This window comes from Mercenaria mercenaria, chromosome 16 (assembly GCF_021730395.1).
Source record: "Mercenaria mercenaria strain notata chromosome 16, MADL_Memer_1, whole genome shotgun sequence".
In the NCBI taxonomy this organism is placed as follows: Eukaryota; Metazoa; Mollusca; class Bivalvia; order Venerida; family Veneridae; genus Mercenaria; species Mercenaria mercenaria.
Genome location: NC_069376.1, coordinates 30677502 through 30698143, shown reverse-complemented (window position 1 = coordinate 30698143; position 20642 = coordinate 30677502). Strand labels below are relative to the sequence as shown.

The 20642-nt window shown below is 33.1% G+C and overlaps 1 protein-coding gene across 3 annotated transcripts in view; it reads left to right on the top strand.

Annotated features, from left to right (window-relative positions):
• Positions 1–19051, top strand: part of LOC128546020 (uncharacterized) — a 156172-nt gene extending 137121 nt beyond the window's left edge. For 2 of the 3 annotated variants that reach the window (XM_053526570.1, XM_053526571.1), the window contains one exon: positions 18175–19051. In XM_053526570.1, coding sequence (XP_053382545.1) covers positions 18175–18239 — 65 coding nt within the window. In that variant the 3' untranslated portion in view covers positions 18240–19051. Of the gene's footprint in view, positions 1–11016; positions 11577–14386; positions 14557–14896; positions 15443–16152; positions 16532–18174 lie in introns of those variants that run through there. The other variant, XM_053526572.1, reaches the window with a different exon arrangement.
• Positions 19052–20642: the final 1591 nt, after the last annotated feature.

The window sequence follows — 20642 nt, the reverse complement described above, 5'->3', positions numbered from 1 at the left end:
AACTCGACAAACCTTAGATGGCGCCAGTCTTATCTGAAAAAATGAGCAACTAAACACCTGTTTTTTTTATAATAAGCAACATCCAATGATGCATGCGCAGACCACATACTGCAGAAAATAAGTTTAGAGTGTAATTATTGTAAAACGTGTATATGTATTATTTGATAATTGCACGTTATATATTCATCTAAATTCATTTAACATGTTGTCCGCGTGACTCGAAGTTTTAAATAATTTGGTTAAGACTTAAAAATTACGTCTACCTAGTATCTTAAACTCAATATCATTATGACCTGCCGCTTAGCTCAGTAGGGAGAACGTAAAACTACAGATCGCAGGTTCGCGCGTTCGATGCCAAAACAAACGATGCAATTACAGCTCGTTTAAATGGGTCAACCTTGTTGTTGCACTTATAAAATAGACTGGTGCGGTTTATAGGTTCGTTTGGATCCGTCCATGTTCACAAACACGTTAAATATAACTTGTTACGGCCTTTTTTAGATATATACATGATGGTATCAACACATAGACATGTAGTCTGTACGGTAGTGGCATAAAATTCAGTCATATATAAAGACTGATTTAAAGATTAAATGTATACTTCAGAATGAAGGACATGAAAGCGGCGTTTCAATTGTCCAAATGCTCTTTCTATTGTGACACGTGTCCTTGTGTAACTCTGCTGGTAACGTAATTTGCCTTCCGAGTCTGCCACAAGAAATGGGGTCATTAAAAAGGGTCTGCATGCATACCTGTATTCATTGAAAAAAATGCATAATTATAGCATGGAATTTGTATCGTGTTATGCCTGTGGAGATTCCATTTTTTTTCTATTTTAGAACTGTCACTTGTGTAATAGCTGGTGTGACACAGAAGAAGAGAAGATCTTAAGGATGGATATTTTCGAAAAACAAACTGATATTGCTACATGCTTTAATTAATTTATATTAATGTAAATGTTTGAAAAAAAAATCATATGGTTAAACCAGAAAACAAACGCTTTAGATATAGACAATATTAAGAAGTTTAGAGTATAAGAACTGTGTAGTTTAAAAATTGATTGAATATTTCACTTAAAAAAACATATTTAAAATGAACACTCGCATATCACAACTGTCCTGATTAAGATGCACACACAACGAGTTGGGTTTTTTATTGTGCAGAACTAGTCGCAACAATTTGCACGTACTTACAGAATCTATTTTGCCAGACTTGGCGTGTCTAAAGAAAGGATTATTGTATGTATAATATCGGAGTCTTTAAATTTTGAGATATACTTTACCCGCTGTCGCCTCGTAAAACACCATCAGAAAACGCCTTGTTTTCCCGCTCTAGCTTATGACATAATCCAGACGTCCTAAAGATATGACTGTCATGACACGATCCCGGCCAACTCGCATTTACACTGGTGAATCTTCCTGTTAGAACAATAGATGCATACGTCATTTATTTAATAAAAACATCGTGTCACATTTCATAAATGGTTCTAACATGGTCGGATTTTAAAGCCAGTTAAACATAGAAGATTTCAAGCTCGGTATATTCTTTCGTAAACCATAGCGCTATAAAAATAAATTTGTATTTTATACTTCTTTAAATAAATACTTGGTTCACGCGCGGACCGTTAAGAACAATCAGGCAAAACTCTGCGTTACAGTAAGCTTTTCGGTACATTGTTGATACGCTCTGTTCTTGAATGTGAACTAGATATTTTAACTTCTTGGCCGGACTAGATATCCGGACCTGGAGGTTCTCTTACCTCAAATGAATGAATTTAAATAGTAATTTAGTACCAAATCAAAATCAATCATTAAAATAGGTCAAAAAGTACATAACTGTGAATGGTTTATGTTCATTTCAAAAATGAAGTAACACCCATCAAATCTGTAGTACTTAATCAATACATATGTACACATTTTTCATACCGTTCTTTATGGAGGTCAAGCCGTTCAGAATGAATTCATGTGATACTGTGTACAAGAGAACTGAACATGAAAGGTAAGGTTCCTAGATTCTATAAGGTAATTGTGATCTACACAGACAATTGAGTGATGGATTTTGTACAACATAATTTGGGATGTATTTTAGGTTATTGTTAGCCTTGTTTGATACATTTTGTATGTGAGATTTCCAACTAAAATCCTCACTGATGGTGACAACTAAGTACTTAGCATTTTTAGTAGTTTTTAATTCATGGTTATATAACTTATAGGGAAAGGTGATGGGTTTTCTCTTTTTTGAAATTCTAATCACTTCGCACTTATCAGGATTAAACTCCATGGAACAGGTCTTTTCCCACAGTTCTAATTTATGGAGGTCCTGCTGGAGAGTCTCACAGTCATGCATGTTATCAATAGTGAGGTAAACTACTGTGTCATCAGCAAAAAGTCTAACACTGCTTTTAAGTGAGTCTGACAGGTCATTGATAAAAGTAAGGAAAAGGCAAGGCCTAATGACAGATCCTTGGGGTACCCCTGACATTACAGGTAGAACATTTGATTGGTGGCCTTCTACAACCACGGTTTGACGTTTTTGAAGGAAAGATTTAATCCGCATGACAGTTTTCCTGTCAATACTTTATTTAAATAGCTTATATACCAAAAGATTGTGGTCAACTTTATCAAATGCTTTACTAAAGTCCATTACAATGAGATCTGTCTGTTTATCAGCTTAAAGGTTATCAAAGATTTCTTGACTAAAAGCAGTCAACTGGGATTCGCAACTGTGCTTTGAACAGAAACTATGTTGGAAGGGATTAAGCAAGTTCTTATTATCTAGATGAATCATAATATTTGATACTAAGATATGTTCCATCAATTTGGATGCAATGCAAGTAAGAGAGATGGGCCTGTAATTGATGGCTTTGCTGCGAGGGCCTTTTTTTGTATACAGGGGTAACGATAGCCGTCCTCCAGTCTTGTGGCACACTGTCAGTACCAAATGAAGACATGAAAGTTTTAGTCAAATAAGGGGCAAGTTATAGGCTTATCTCTTTTAAGAGTCTTGGTGATATTTTATCTGGGCCTGAGGCATTGTGAGGATTTAGATCTATAAGCAGTTTTAGTATCCCTTCATTTTCAGTTGTGATATTAGGCATGACATCTTGTGAGGGTTGGGTTTCCCCTAGTTCTGGCTACCATAACTTAACTGGCGCTGTTTTTAATTTCTGATGATCTTGTCCTTTAAGTTAGGGAGAAACCCCATTTGGTTAACTAACCAGTATCAAACCGCAACATCTCGCACAGTCTCTCGTGAGAAACTGATGACGTCATGCAACAGTTCAGTGCACGTGTTTATTTTTGAAAATAAAGATCACACTTTTACCTATTTATAAGTTGAATGTAATAATAAACATTACAATTTTAGATAAAATTCATAAAAAAACATACCTAAGAAGATTTAAGCTCTCAGAAAAGGTCAATGAATAACGATTATATACCGCCTATTGGTTTTCAAAATGAAGAGTACCCTGATCAGGCGACAACTGCAGTGGCGGACAAAATATTGCTGACAGGGGTACCAATTTGAAACTTGTGTGTATAACTTATGTTCAAATTATGTTGCATGTATTATTTTTTGCCAGATCAAAAGAGAAATGGATTAGAAATATTATAAAGTAAAAGGTTAGATCATTGCATTACATTTGATGAAATTATAGCGTGAGAGACTTTTGGCACGATTCCTGGTTAGGTTTTAGTACAGGATTCGTTTCAGCTCAGAGATCCGTAACAACATATAAACATCTCTGAGTTGAAATGTTTTAGCTAGGTTTCCCCATATTCAAATATTGATAATTCAGACAAAAATTTCAGACTTAAGAGTTTAGGTTTTGAAAAAAAAAACTGACTCAAATTGTTCATTTAAAATATCAACTTTCTTTGTTTCACATGTATGTGTTATTCTATCAGAAATCAGTGTTGCTATTCCAAGTTTGGACGTGACGGAGACAGCTGCAGTTAAAAGTTATCGCGCTGTTCCGAAACGTCCTATTATTTGGACTAACTGAGGTCCAGCTATTCGTTTCACCTTGATATGTTCATTTCATAAATGTTTGATGCAATATACACAAATGAGCATGCACAATTATTTTCAGTCGGTATTGATGGCTTTCATGACTTTGTCTCCAAGGCCGTATTGTCAGCCAGCTAACTATAGTTTCCAGGACCGTATCATGAGTCCGATTATTTTCATTTAGACTCCATTTTGTAAGCGGTTTTGACCTACATCAACAGATGAAATCATGAATTGTATTTGTAGGTTTAAAGAGGATATTTACCTTTGTCATCACAAACTGCTTGGACTGAAATACTATGAAATCCTTTTTTTTCTGTTGACATAGGAAGCTTCATCGCCAGCAGGAGCCTGTATCCTTACGCGTGTTCCGCCGATACAACCTATCACGTTTGGGAAACCAGCGAGCTGGTAAAATCCAGTAGAAATATTTTTCTTTTCATCTGGAGTGGGCCATGATACGAAATCTTTAAAGTTGCCTAATAAAGCATTGGTAACACTATCTACTGCCCGACTGACGGTCCCTTTGTTGAAGCCCATAGTGTCTCCTATTACTTGGTACATTGAACCAGTGGCAAAAAATCTCAATGCAATTAAAATTTGTTGCTTAGGTGACACCGATGTGTGGTCCTCTTGAGGTCATCTAACAGTAAATTTTCAAGATAATTTATATCGTTATTTGAAAAGTGGTACCTCTCCAACATTTCATTGTCGTTTAGCTTCTGTACGTGGGTCGTGGGTCTATATTCACGTTGCTCTCGCACATTTACAAACAAAGCGGCAGCCATCTTGGAAAGCTCTGTTAAATTTTAACAGAGCTCCAAAGCTTGATTAGTTTAACAGGAGAATCTTCTGTTAAAACTAACGTTAAATTCATTCGTTAAGTTTGAGCAACAGAATTTAACATAACGATTAAATTTAACGAATCGTTATCAGATATAACGGACCGTTAAATTTAACAGCCTTTCGAACAACTGGCCCCTGTACATAACTTAACCATTCATTACTTGGCACAAATATTCTCCATAATGAGACAATCTGTGATGCACAAGACCAAGATCTCTAGCTCCAACGTTAAGATCACACAAAAGTTTACAGGGTCAGTTTGTTTCATGCCCGATCCATAACTCTGCCATTTATCAAGGGAGTTTAAAATTACTTGGCACAAATGTTTCCCATGATGAGACAACGATTCACGCACAAGACCAAGATTCTAAATCAAAGGTAAAGGCCAAACTTGAGGTCAGGGGTTTAGAAAATCAGTTTCATGTCCCGTCCATATTTCATTAGGAGATTTCAAAATCAAAATCTTAGCACAAATGATCCCAATAATGAGACGATATGTAATGCTAAAAACCCAGTCCCTTGTCTTTAAGGCCAAGGTCAAAATTTCTAAGTCATTTTTGGGGGGTCTGAAAAGTAACTTTACTCTGTATGGATTATTATTTAAGTAACTTGACAAAAACAGTCACCATATCTAATTGATTTGTTGCTTGTAAGACTCGGACCTTTGGTAACCTTTGGATATAAACATATTCGGTATTTTTGTGTCTGGTCTGTTAGTTTTTTATGCTTGGATGAATATTTGAACAACTTGGCAAACATATTTGCCATTGCAAGACAATGGGTCATGCACAACGGTCAAGTCACAGGTATCAAAGTTAACTTTCTTTTTTTTGGTTGAAACTTACTTCTCTTTTATATGATAAAATACACTACATGGTTTTTTATTTTAGTTTTACCATTGATTCAAAAATGATATGTTTAAAGTAAAACTACTGGTATTGAAAGATACCAAAAAGTTTTCAATAACTGTGGACTCCCAGAATGCAAACCTAGGTAAAAGTTGTAACTTTATGGTATATGTAGGTAAAAGCATCATTATTATGATAGCAATACATGGGTAATTTAAAGGTCAAGTTTCATTAGTACCATATAAATGCCATGTATATCATTTATTTATTAATAACATTCCTTTAGCATACTAAAATAATGCATTATACTTTTTTCTGACCAGTTAAAATTAAAATCACATTATAAGAAATAAAGATATTATTTGAAAGCATTGGCAAATTATAGATTTCCAGATATTTTCTACAGAGATTCTTCTTGAAATATTTAATATATGGCAATGATTTATAGACATTGATAGTATGTTGCCTCCCTTACTTAGAAGAAGATGTTGTACTGACATGAAATATGTGATGTGAAAAATGTCCATAGGCGGTGGACGTTGGTAAGTCTGTACAAATTCCTGTTAAAAGATGGTTGTTAGAATGGATGATTCATTATGTATTGTAAAGCCTAGTTTTGAGTCATCATGCATGTCAATATGTTATTCATATTCTTTGTTTTTCAGAATGTTCGATCGTAAATGCTGATAAAGAAAGCGTTTACATTATTTTAAAATCTAGGTAATTCTGGGCTTGTCCAGAATCCTCTTTTTTGATGATACATGAAAGTGCTGGAAGGAATTGTCCATGATTCTTTTAAATAAAGGAGCAGGGAGCTGTCTGAGAACATAAGAAATCTATTCCAGATCCTATTGAAAAACTTTCCAGTACTTCTCTATTATAACAAACATAAAAAAAGTTTTGACATTTAACATTTGATTGATTTACATCAATATTGTGGACCTACATAATTATATTTAAAGATAGAATTCGTATTTTTTGGATACTTTGTGAGTGTTTTGGAATTAAGATTGATTTGATTTAAATTTGTCCAGATCAGGAGAAGGGTATTCTTGAATATTAGAATTGGATTTTATGGCTAGTTAACATTTTCAAGATATTTGATTTATCATAAATTGTGTTATTGTTACTAGTTCCTGTTTTCTTTCTGTTACCTGTAGCATTTACAGTAACATGCAATTGTCACCTTTAGACGTAGCGTTGCTAGAAGTTTCAGTTTTTTGCATGGTTTAACCTAGGTTTCGAAAATATACAATGTTTATGAAGAGAATAGAATAAAACTGGTCAATTGTGCTGGTTTTTTTTTAGATATTTCATTTGGTAGGAATAATACAAAAAGAAAACAATATCATGAAATATATATTTACCGAATAAAAATGCTTAGTTATTTCTTCTTGATTTATGTGAAATGAAGACGTTATTTCATTCTTTGCAACTATAGTTTTTATACGTATCATTTTATTAAAACAAACCTCCAGTTCCGAGCAATGTGAAATGTGCAAACCTAGTCCGTTGTATCTAATTATTCATTGTCTTTGAGTCACTCGAAGAATATCTGTCAAGTACCTCGGCAAACAGAAACCAGTAAGGTCTGCAGTCAGCTAAATGGATTTTATCATAATTCATTACAAGGATTTACTTTGCCAAATTTTGCCAATATCATACTTTGCCTTTCTTATTAAATTGTGTATCGTGTCAGGAAAAGTGTACAGAAAAGGTAGAAGACCTTTGTCAGAAGATTTCATCTCGACTTCCGACAGAAAAGGTACGTTCAAGGAGTCTTAAATTACTTGTTCTAGTGTTGTAGATTTAACTACAAAAATTATATGTAAATTTTAGAAGAAAACAAAGCATTTAAGAAAGAATTTACTTTGATTTTGTTTTAATCACTGTATAAATACTCTGAAAAAAAAGAAAAAAGACAACATTTTATTTTCCTGAAATTGCAGTTTTCATATTATCGCGAACACACGTATCTTTTAAAGTTTCTTTTTTGTTCAGCAATATGATATATTTTTCAACATGTGCATGTAGAAAATTATTGAAGTGATAGAAAGAAGTGTGAACAAATATATACTGAACAGCAAAAGAAACTATCCAGTTTTATAACTCGGGTATTTTTATTTAAAAACTTTTATATCACATTGCACTTGAAGAACTTCACGTGTAAAATTAAAAAAAAAAAGTCAAACAACCGTAAAGCCAGTAGTCCCACAATAGCCGTTTTGCACGACATTCACGTGTAATTAACAATTTTCTTTGTGAAATTTTATTGTCATTGGAAATATTGATTATTGGCTAAATCGAAAAAAAGCATAAAGTTTAAAAAATATTGTTGGTTGCACCGTACGACTGAATCAAATTTAGCGCGAGCGCCCAATTGGGATGTTACAATGCAACGTGCGCGCAGAAGATATAGCCTTTCATTGATAAAGAGACAGTGTCTAGAGATAGCACCTAACATTTTAAATCATAAAAGGCAATTAAAAGTTAATTTTGGTTGTATAAATATAACATTTAAGACGAAACATAAGAGTTTTGATTTGATCATTTTGAAGCATGTTGTTTAAGATTTTTTAAACGTTTTAATTAATTCCCATGTATCCCCTCTTGCAGGTAGTCTGACCTATCAAGTCATTGTTCAATATTTAATCCCCAATTATACCTAGATTATTGTAGGAATAACTTAACCGAATGCAAAACAATTGTCAGATACATGATTATTGTATGACATCAGATAATGTTTTGAGTGTAATAAAATAAATTCGGATCAGCTACCTAAGCAGCTAAAATTTAGATATAGTATTATTTCTACCATATCAAACATCATTTATAAAAACAAGAAAAAACTCCAGCATTTACCATGAAATTTTAAATACAATGAAATGACTTATTACTAAGTGTTTAACCATACAGTTACTTCTTTCTTCCTATTAAATTGTGTTATACAGGTGTACAGGTTAATACAGGGAAGGAATAATATTTGTGTCATTGATTGATCTCTACTACTATGTCTACAACGTGTGAACTACAATAAGTTATACTTCCTCTTTCGTATTTAGATTTAAAAAAGCAATTCTACAACTATTCATACCTTTTAATTGGTACTGTCTTTGTTTATGATTCTGGTAACACTGACAGTTACCTACATCACATGGAAACAACTAATTTGAAAAGCTGGCATTCTTTCATCTACATCTGACGGATCTGTTTCAACCTTTAAGGTTTGACTCATGAGATGTCATACGAAAATGGTGTGATCTTTTTCATCAGCTCTATTTAAAAAATACTATTCGATTGCATTAAAACGCCTAGCAGATTAAGACAACTTGTCCAACAACAAAATTGCAATGACTATACTAAGTCCTTAATAACTTGTTTTTAAAATCATACTTGATGAAACGTACATATTTAGGTTTGTTTAATAGTTAATAATCTTAATGTGAACGCATTGCACTGTAACCGCTATCTATTGTTTAATTTCAGATGAAAAAGTTGCCACATCTAGCAAAAGGCCGTTGTCAGACGAAGTTAGAGCAGACAGCAGATGCCCGATTTCAAAAGGTTCACGCACTTTGATTAATGTTCTTACATTCTGAACATTATCATCAAGTTACTTCATGCAAACCGAAATTAGAAGAACACAATTTTATTGTATGTTTTTTATCGGTGTTTACGTGATACATAGATAGTTCTTCCTTTGTTTCCGGTAATATATCATTTATAACGGTCTTGCATATTGGTTTATATATATATTTATTCCTTCTTTCTGAGCAGCTATTTTGTGAAGAATTCTTGTTATATGTCGGAATAGAAAACATTACAATTTTATATTTTTACAGGGCAATTAGACACTAGCATGGTCTTAGATGATTACAGAGACTTATACTATAGTCCAGATTTGGGAGGTATAAACATTTCATATTTGATAGGCCAATTCACTACTATTTACACTTTTGAAAGAACTGTTCGCTAATACACCCTAATAGTAATCATGTTAACTTTATTCTTTGTATCTCTTGCAAGCATTTGCTAATAACATTATTGTGTAATTGTTAATAATGATAAAAACATGTTCCAGCTGAATCGGAAAATAGTTCTGTCTTGCACGTGGAGTTTAAAAAGTACGAACAAAGTTCCTAGACCTATTAGTGAATATATGTATTTTTCGCATTTGCAAACTAAAGAGCAGACAGAGACCGTTCTATTAGCCATGCTACTTGAAATTGACGTAATGAATATTCTAATCGACTGATTGATTTATTTACAACATAATAAAAGTTCCTAAGACGTATTGCAATTGTGTTTAAGTATAAAAATTGCAGACATATCCAAAACAAACATGCTATTCTCTATGAGAGGTTTTAGAATCATAGAGCGCATTTAATGTTTCTAACAAAAACAAAAAGAGTTCAGCTAAAGCCGTTATTAGTGCATTTATTTCATAACAATGAACGGACTGAATCAGAACGTTTCTTCTATTATTTTGCTTAGCGTATTTTATGCTACCGAATGATACAAGTATAGTGTGTATAATAAATAGCTTCAGGATCAGCACGTACATTGTCATTCGGGGATATTAGTCCCACGTTATAGTATGATAAATGGCTTCAAGATCAGCACATACTTTGTCATTCGGGGATATTAATCCCACATTCATTTGTGTCAGCTACCGGATAAACATGAAGTACTGCATTCATTTAACAAATTAAAACGCACTCTTACACGAGAATATGTTCAAATATAATCATATTTGTACAACGGTACTTTTGAAATACATAATTTTCCCAAGATTTCTAGTACAAAAGCAAAATATGCTTTCTTTGTAAGTATGCAGATAACACTTTTTTCTTTACGCCCTCGATTTGAATTTACAGAAAAGATTCAACAAATAACTGCGGCTGCTGATACAGGAAAAGGCAAAAGGTTGTTATTTTGAGTATATATCTGATATCAAATATTTAAATAAAGTAAAGCAGCATCAATTTTGAATAATGTATTGTCCAACATATGAAATAATTCTGTACACTTTTTATGATAACGAGAGAGATATATTCTAAAATACTCATGTATAGTCATTACGTTGTTCAAATAAAGTATTTCATACACACCGATCGATATTTCAATTGAAAACGCGGTAAGAAACATTACGCGACATTGCTTTTACATTTATATGCCCACTTACTTTACCAATACCATGAAAGCGAGGCTTCTCACATTTCAGATTGTTGCGACACTATAAAGCTTCCATATTATGTTGGCCAGAGTTATTTCAGTCACAAATTAGCATAAAGAACTTAATGAGCTATTGTGAAAACCTTGAAATGGACACAGGTTTAAGCCAGCAAGAAAAGAAGCACAATGTCGGCTTGCACGAAATTGACATCTATATTGACCCCGTCGATCATGATATCAAGTCATTGATACCACCAAAAGTAACTATTCAGAAAAAAGAATTAAAAAATTGGAATACTAGTATTTCTGTTGACAGCATGAGTACAAAAGATAGTTCATCGAACTTCAAAGGAATAGTCATTGAATCTGGTAATGCAAGAATGATAAAATCAATGCACGGTTCCGATATTGTTCTATTCCAAGAGTGCTTGGATTGTTTTGAAAACGGAAACAGTCCTTCAAATCATACTATCGATACGTTACGATTGAAAACAAGAAGCGTTATTGAATGCGTCTTGTTTCAACCGCTTGTAGAAAAATGCGAATTCCTTAGCTTTGTCCTCGATGCTATTAATAAAGATCCACAAAATCGGATAAAGGAGACAAGAGGCGTTGATGAAATTGAGAGCGTTTATCAAAGAGACGAGAAAGCTCAGCGTGAACAGATTGAACAAACTTACAACGACGAGTCAAGAGGTAATAAATATTGCGCTTTTAAAATTAAAACCCACATGGAAAACATTTACATATCTGATTTTCCATTCATGTTCTACGAATTATGTATAAAGTATAAACATATAGGACATTTCAATCATGAAGATCTGCGCAAGCAATGTCCACAATCCTTGAAGTTTTTCTTGCCAGTGACATGCGCTGAACATAATCAATTAAACTGTGTGTGTGTTTATTTTGCTTGTTTGCGTTCTGTATATGCTTACATTTTTTTAAACATATTCGAGTATCAAGTAAACAAATTTTCACACCTGAACACTATTGATCGACGACTCCATAAATTGCATTTAACACATTAAACAATAAATACATATTTCATTTACATTAATTTACATTATTTACATCAATGTGATTTCAATTTATTATCAAGGCTTTTTTCTTAACATAATCATATCTGTGTTGTATTTAATTTTAGAATCGGCTTTTTAGACATTCAGTTCATGAAACAGAACATCTGCGGCTTCATCTAAAGAAAGTTTCCACTGGCTACACGCGGGCTTCGTCATTACATAACCGTACGCTATCACAAAGCGGCGTTAGCGTAACTTTGGCGCCTTTCCTTTTACGGATCATACAAAAATTAGTGTCACAATTTTCAACAAAACGAACAGGGAACATGTAAATATAAGAAAAATCCATTTGAATTCCAAATGCGTTTCTTCGACGAAGCTGTTGCCTAACAATTGCCACGAAATTTATTGAACCTAAAAGTGGAAAGTCACAGCGCTCGGGTGTCTATGATTGTCTATGATTGTGTACATACCATACAACGTTTTATGACCTAAGTGTATTCTACCGGTCGTTGTAAAGCGCATTTTACTTCACACGGGCTTAATGAGATGAACATGACGATGTGATTGTGATCTTATCAGGTTGCCAAGCAGGACGAAAATGTTCTTTTATATGTATGGACGTGTATTTAATCTCGGCGATTAATCGATTAATTCATTATACTTTGTTATATAATTGATAGGGCTATATATACAACAATATCGTATGTAGACCTATAGTGCGAATTTCGTGCATCTATCTACGGAGAATTAGCAGAAAATGACTGAATACATATAAAGAGTCGTGTATACATGTATTCAAAATGTATTTCGTCACTGCCAATATATGTTGTTTTTATCATAAAGCTACCACGGTTTCTGAACTCTAATTAAACCTGTGTGGTCCAGTGCAATAGAAGTAATATATTAAACGAGACTTAACTAAAAGTTATATTTCAGTTATTATTTTAATGCTGCTAGACCACAGGGTTAAATGCCCTCAAATATTTAACCACCCTTGAAATGTAGTACATGACAGTACTTTTACATAGAATATGGTTATTATAGAAAGTTTGTTTGGTCACACATTCATCTCATAAAACCCTAAGACCAAGTAGCAGAATAATAATTAGTGAAATTCAACTTCTAGGTAAATCTAATGTATTGTTCTCGTGTACGAGCGTACCGGAGGTCTATCATGGTTCTGAGGGAAGTAGTTTGTTTAAATTAAAGGATAAACTTTTAAGCCAATAAGCAGTGTTTTGTTATAAATCTTCGTTTGCAAATCACAACCGTCCTTGTAATGAGTGGTCGCATTCGTCTTTTTTGATAAAGAGAGTATTTGTATTTCTTGTAGTAAATTTCTAAATATTTGATTAAATGAGTATATCTTATTGAGTCCAGTTTTTTATCGTTTTTATTCGTAGTTATAAAGTACTTTTCTCAGATATAGCTGGTCGAATATAGAAATAACTGATTGATTGAAGGTATCAAGGAATAAAGAATACGAGTGCTCACCATGTGCATAAAAGAAATAAATCAGAGGTTTGCCTAGGAACTATAATGAACGTCTGATGATTGATAGGAATCATGGTAAAGCGCGGAAATATATTGTAACAGTTACTTTTCCGACAACTGCTGTTAGACAACGATTGTGTAGTTTGGGTAATCTATGAAAACCAAGGTATGCACCATTTGATGTTTGAAAATCAATGTGAAACAAAGACAATACGCATGGTAACTATAAAATGAATTAAATGGCTTGGTTTTAAGTGTGCGTTGATGCCGAACACAAACTTTAAGTTTAACATTTTCATGTATGTGATACCCTGATGAAAACATTATCCGCGATATCTGTCTTAATCATCTACATTAGTTACCCAAATGCCATTAAATGGTTGCGTATGGTACACCAAGTAACGAAAACGTCTTTTCTTTGAATTAGGACAGAATAATCTGACTGCCCTTTTGGAAACAGCGCAATGTTAGTCTTACTAGTATCCGCAAACGTGTGTTCAAATCACAAGTGATTCCGTGGGACGTGATGGGTCAGAAGCAAACTTAATAAAACCTGATCTGTTATTATTGGGATGACTAATTTTACATGTTTTTTTTTACCAGGAGGCCTGTGATTCTGGGGAAAAAATATATTTTGCTTGGTCACGTTTTACGCTTTTTCCAAATTATCTTTTAAAAGGCTTTATTAACAGTCAGTGTCGTGTGGTTGTCGTGAAGTCTTCTTGTACTTGGACTATGTATTATTATAGTAATATTTTGTAATATCTGGTCGATTATGGATCATATTGTCGATTCAGTTCATATGAATTATTGTATCTGATACAGACGTACAAAAGCAAAAGCTGGTGGATACGCAAAATGGTGAAGGTATCTTGTTTCTTTTTTGTAGTTTTTAGGGTAGTATGTGTTATCTCATTTTAAATGTAAAACCTGTCTACCTAAGCGGTTAACAGCACAAAATATGAAATCAGTATATCTACTTTGTAGAGTGTAAAGTTATCCTTGATGACATTGTCTTTGAAAAGTGTAAGCAGCAGAGAGACATTATCGAGGACTTGTTTGAAGAAATGGTTGCTGTAATTTCAAAAAGTCAGTTCAAAGGAAAAGATCTGAAACGTTTACAAACACGTCGAAAGAATAGTCATGTTATTAAACAGGTAAACGTTTTATTCAGGATATATAACGATATATACAGAATGTCCTACCTGTTTTAAATAGTAGTTATGTATTGTTTCTCTGATACACATCTAGTACATACTGAAAGACATTGCATTTTATCAAGTTAATACAAAATTACCACTAAACGGCTTGTTGCTAAGATGTGGCGGCCAGGAAAATGTCTAACCTTTAATCATTATTATCTAATCAAGCTATTTATTAGAATCATGTTTTAAACTCGAAAACCAAATAGATCTATATGTAGGACATTATACAATGAAATAAGTTAAATGTGGAACGTTGTTGGCAGCTTATCAGTTTTTGTGTAATTTTTGGTAGGTATCACATATGCTTTTCAAACAAGACAAATCCGTTAAAGGATGTGGTTACAGATTCAAAACTTTTCACGTGGATGTTCAAGAACTGCCAACGCTTCAGGAAAATTCTGACCGTGAGAAACGAATAAGGGAGATGTTAAATGATAATGGGATTACTGATATAAGGTTTAATTTTGTTTCCCCGAGTCTCGATCTATATAGCTATGTTGGTGCACAAATTGCCGCAAAATGTGAAACAGTCACACAGACGGGTACACTTGGATGTTTTGCAAATCATGCAAAAGATAATGAACCTACTTTATGTGCTCTGTTCTCAAAACATGTTGTGCAAGGGTGTTCGCCTGAAATATACGTCGGAGACAAAGATCAAAAGCTAAAAAGCTTTGGCACACTTTTATCTGATACATATGTCGATGGCGGTCACGATATTGCCGCAGCAAGAATAAACAACAAAGACTTTTCAAGCTGTGAAAAACAATTCAAAAATATGAAAAATGAAAAAGTTCCTGCAGAATTACACACAGTGGGCGACAATACTATATTTCCGGTAACCATTTTCGTACTACAATCATGACCTATTGTGTGGAATGTGTATACTCCTGTTAACTGTGTGAGAGATTATTCACAATGAACATTTCCTCTGTATATTTCATGACTTGAAAGCAATGTGCCTAATTAGAATTATGTGCATGATACACGTTCGGGTAACATCTGCTATCGTACAAAATAACCGTAAAACAATGTGTCTGGGCTAGACAAATAACATAACATACAAAAAGTTCCTATATTTGAAATATTCGATGACTCACGTTTGTGAATGATAGTGCACACATTGCTTATATAATTTAGATTATACCTATGATAGTTTTTGACAGTTTGTCTCCTTGGACTTTAACAATGCTTAATATCAAGAATTTAAAAATTAAGACTTCAAATACAATTAAAATATTGGTGAAAATACAGAACATAAATACCTACTATTAAAGTATTAACGATGTCATAGTTGCAACCCTTAGCTTTTACGTGAAAATATAATTAATAAAGAAAATTTGTAATATTACTTATCGACGACTACAATGACCGGTACATGAATGATGGGAAAGTAACTTTGATACAAATAAACAGCATCTAAAGATATTTTTTTTAATATTTTACTTGGTATTTTAAATTAACTATTATAAAGATTAAAGTAATTATAGATCTCCGCTGGTGTCTTAATGTAAAGTTCATGTTGAAATGTTTGACTTACATTCACAGGGTCAGACAATTCACTTATGGGGCGCACACTCTAAACCAGGTATAGGCAAAATAAATATACCAGACTTCCATTATCCTGATGGCACAGACTCATATATTGAAATACAAGACGGGTCTATTGCCAGGGGTAAGCCTAATGCGGTACTGGCAGAACCGGGCGACAGTGGAGCCATTGTTTGTATGGATTTATCAAATGGGAAAAAAGTAAGAGTTATATCTATGCTGATGGGTTCAACAAACGACACTGTTGCACAAAAGGACCCTAAAGTAAAAAGAAAATATCTGACCCTTCCTCTGTCAAGCGGATTGCAGACTCTAGAACAGCGGACGAAAGGGACGTTTCAATTAGAAGGCACAGAAACATATAAAGCACCTGCAGGTAAATAAAAAAATCTTTATTTATATAAATTGATAACAAAATACAACTGTTTTGAAGGGATAGTAACATTAAACTTTATTTTCTGGAATGCAATGAAGAGTTATCCACACACATAAAATCAATAGACAATAAAGTGTATTTCGTAAGTAATTTCTGAGTATTTGATATGAAGATTCAACGTTTCTTGATCTTCATTTCGACATCTGTCAAACGCTATTCTAAACGCGTTACAATATTTTTATGTTATTCACCATGTAATTTTCAATACGATTTGCTGTATTTGTTTGACTGACGTATCTAAATGAAATCTTTAATATGTTAGTGTTCATTAAGTGCTAAAGTTTGACAGGTTGTTATATAATAAATTGTGCTGCGTGTGTGGACAGGTGACTATCTTATGCTGAAGTCTTTTTCGCACATCACAATTTCGAACCCTGCTAGCATTACGATATTTTGATCATTTTTATGATTGACAATGGCTTGAATTGTAAGTAATTATATTTTACTTCAAACAGTTAAGAACATTGTTATTGTTAAACTTTTAATGTAGCAAAAGTATCAAGTGATGTAGTTTCACATATCACTAATGGACGCGGTTGTTCTAAACATTATTTTTGACATTATGTTCTAATTAGGAAACTAGTGTTTTCGAAACATGATCATTGTATCAGAGTTAAAATGATTAATTTTGAAACAAATTGAACTTCAATAGTTGATAACAAATACGGCGAACAAACATGAACAGTATCTGTCTGAACTTAGGGAAAATATCACGGGAAGTTATTTGTCAGATAAATAAGTGCTTACGCTTAAGTACAATGTACTCAACAAAGAAACTGTCACGTAAACGAAACTGGAAATACGGGTCAAAATTCTTTTATCTTGGAGAAAAAGATATCTAATGAATGCGATTTAATGATATATTTTAATTTTGATTTAGATGTACTCTTTCGTAATAACGTTTTCAAGAGCTTCTAATTATATATCGCTGATAACTTCCTCACTTAAATCAGAGGCGGAGAAGGAGCGACGCTAAAGTCCTGGAATAAAGTTACATATATAGAATGATTTTGTAAATATTTTTCACTGTTTACCACTGTTCACCTAAATTCTATATATTTGTTTTGATCTTTATAAAACAAACATTTCAACACAAGCTTGTCGTTGTCTCTCTGTGATGAAACAGAACTCAATGTAAATTTGACAATGCCTTGACAGGAAAACTTTCCATGGTATTAATTTGTGAGAAAAATATTTGTATGAGATTCGTGCACCAAGTCTTATTTTATGTAGGGAAACATTGAGCATTGAAGCGCGTAACTGAAAGTTAAAATTAGCAAGATATGCAATTAGTGTCGAAGATTTGTTTTCATCTGCAAAAAGCATGGGCTTTAGAGCTAATTGGTCTGCTAAAATTGGTCGTTCTGCCATAAAAGTTTACTTTAATTCGAGATGGGCTTAATGGCAAACAGGTTATTGGAATGGTGGACGTACATCGTCATACAAAAATAAGATGCACTATTCCATTCCGAGCATATATGAAACTCCGGAATATGCCGGAAACAAACACTTGGAATTTGACTTCAAGAATTGTTTCAATTGATTATTTTTCTTATAATGCGCCAATTTCCACTTTGTTTCAGAACATGTACAAGATCAGTCTGTGTTGTTCGGTGCAAACGATGAAGAGGAAATAAAAGACATTTAGAAAATAACACGGAAATATCAACAGTAAAGAAGAGACTGCAATAAAATCAAAAGTGACGTAACGCAATGAATCCAGACGCCACTTATATCAAGTTCTTCCGTATTTATGTAGGAATAAACCTCATAAACAATCATATTCTCAGTCCTTCAATTTGGTTTTCTACTTCTTGTTCGCGCAATAAGCCTTTCAGTGAGTTTGATATTATAGTTGGCAACAATACAAAATACACTTAAATGTTATTCAACAGTCATTATTTAACATATTACGCCATTTTGACTTATACGGGGCATTAAGTTTAAAATATTTTATCTTAAATGACATGATGCATAAATATAAAGCACAATTTGGGCAATACATGTTGTTGCAATATGACAGATGTTTGGAAACCTCGTTCATGTGTCCATCGCGTATTGACGCTATTGAAAAAAGTGGTAAAAACGTGTTTGTGATATATATTTTGTTTGCCTCAGAATTTATTTTTTCAAGTGTCTTGTGTTTTTTAGGATGCATCAAAAGTTTTCATAATTGGTCATTTTCATATTTCAAAATATTTGAATAATTTTAATTTTCATTTCTGTACAATTTTAATAAACTATTATTTTGTAACGCTGTTTCTCGGTACATCTTATATATTTCATCATGTTCATGGTAACTGTCTTTTACATGACTGTAATATGTTGTCTGTCTTTAAATGTTTGACGACACTGAGCATCAACATGGACGAAAAGAAAAATTTGCTTTTTCTCAAATTATGCTAGAATTATGACATGTAATAGATCAAAAGGATTTAAAATTACCAAGACAACACATTCTTTACTAGTTTCTACTTATTTCGTCAGTAAAATCAACGAATAATACAAACGACGTCACGTCCTGACATAGAGGAATTTTTTCATACAAGCAAAGTCCTCAGCAGACGATAACTCTTAAAACACATAAATTGCAGTTTTGACAACACAGAAGTAAGAAGCTAAGTGTAAGAATACAGTAGATTAGATAAAGAAATAAGGAGATAAACTTGAAAAAAATCTCTCTCCAATTCTCGTATGCAACACATCTCATTAAACGTTGTTTGAAAGAGATCATTACAACAATCATTCCACACAGCAAGGAATGAACAAGGAGCAGGTAGAAAATGAAAATATCATATTGCAACGTTCTTTCCGCAATCTGACTAAAGTACTTGATCTTCTAAACAAAGATCTGAGAATGACCTATTCACATTCGTCTACCGTATATTTTGAATTTCCGATATTGCTACTTTTATTTTCGCAAATCTATTTTTCTCTGAAACAGTAAGATGACTTGTTTAAACAAGCATTTAGCTGAACCATCAAAATAGCGTCGAATGTCAAAGGGTGAGAAAAATGTGCGGTCAGTCCGTTGCTTGAACCCGGGACCCCTCGCTTAAAAGGCGAGTGCCCTACCGACTGAGCTAACGGGCTGTCTTACACCTTATGTGACCAAGTCCGTACCATGATATATGATTTTTCTCAAAATACGAGGGCGTAATCGCGATGTGGTCGTCATAAGAACTATAAATATGTAAAACCCAGGCTAAACATTTTTTTTAAACTTCTACTTACACATACAAAATATTGTAAGTAAGGCTCTGATTGGCTAGCGGAAGGGTTGTCAGAACGAGGCTATCAATAGCACGTCTTCAGATTAATTGGAGATGTACTTTAGTCATAATTGTTCTTCCCGCGGGCAATGAAATTTAGGCTTTAAGCGCTTCAAGGTATGCAAACCTATGCAACTGATGAGGAAAACAATTTAGACAAATCATCTCCTTGAACATAAATGAAATGTGCCGAATAATATGCTGAGTTAAAAGAGAAAATGTCTCTCTTTCTAAAAGCATGACTAAAGAAACCAACACAGGACAATAAAGTACAAAAGAGTTTTTAAGAAAGACCTATGAAAAATTGCAAATATCCTTAAATTTTTCGTATGACAAATATAAAATTGAATACCACACTGTACTCTCTCTGTATATATTTTGAAAAACAATAATACAAAATTACAATAATTTTCTTAATCTATATCTTATTCTATTTACTACTATTTTCTAATTTTAACACCTTAGAAAACAGAAAGCCTATATGAACAATGAATAAATGATCTTATATAATTGTAAGTTTATGTTGAATAGAATGCAAGGCTCTGCCATGTAGGTTATTAGCAGGTTATGTAAATTAGATATTAAAAGACACTGAATTATAATCATATGTTAGATTTTTATGCAGAAACATCAATGCAGCTGAAATCTACCATACTAGAAATGGTTTAATTATCAAAATGATATTGTAATACCAAAAGTAGTGATTGCCTTAATTACACCCCTACTAGATCAAGCATGTAATAGATAAAAACTTCATGGCTATCACATATTTCAAAGTT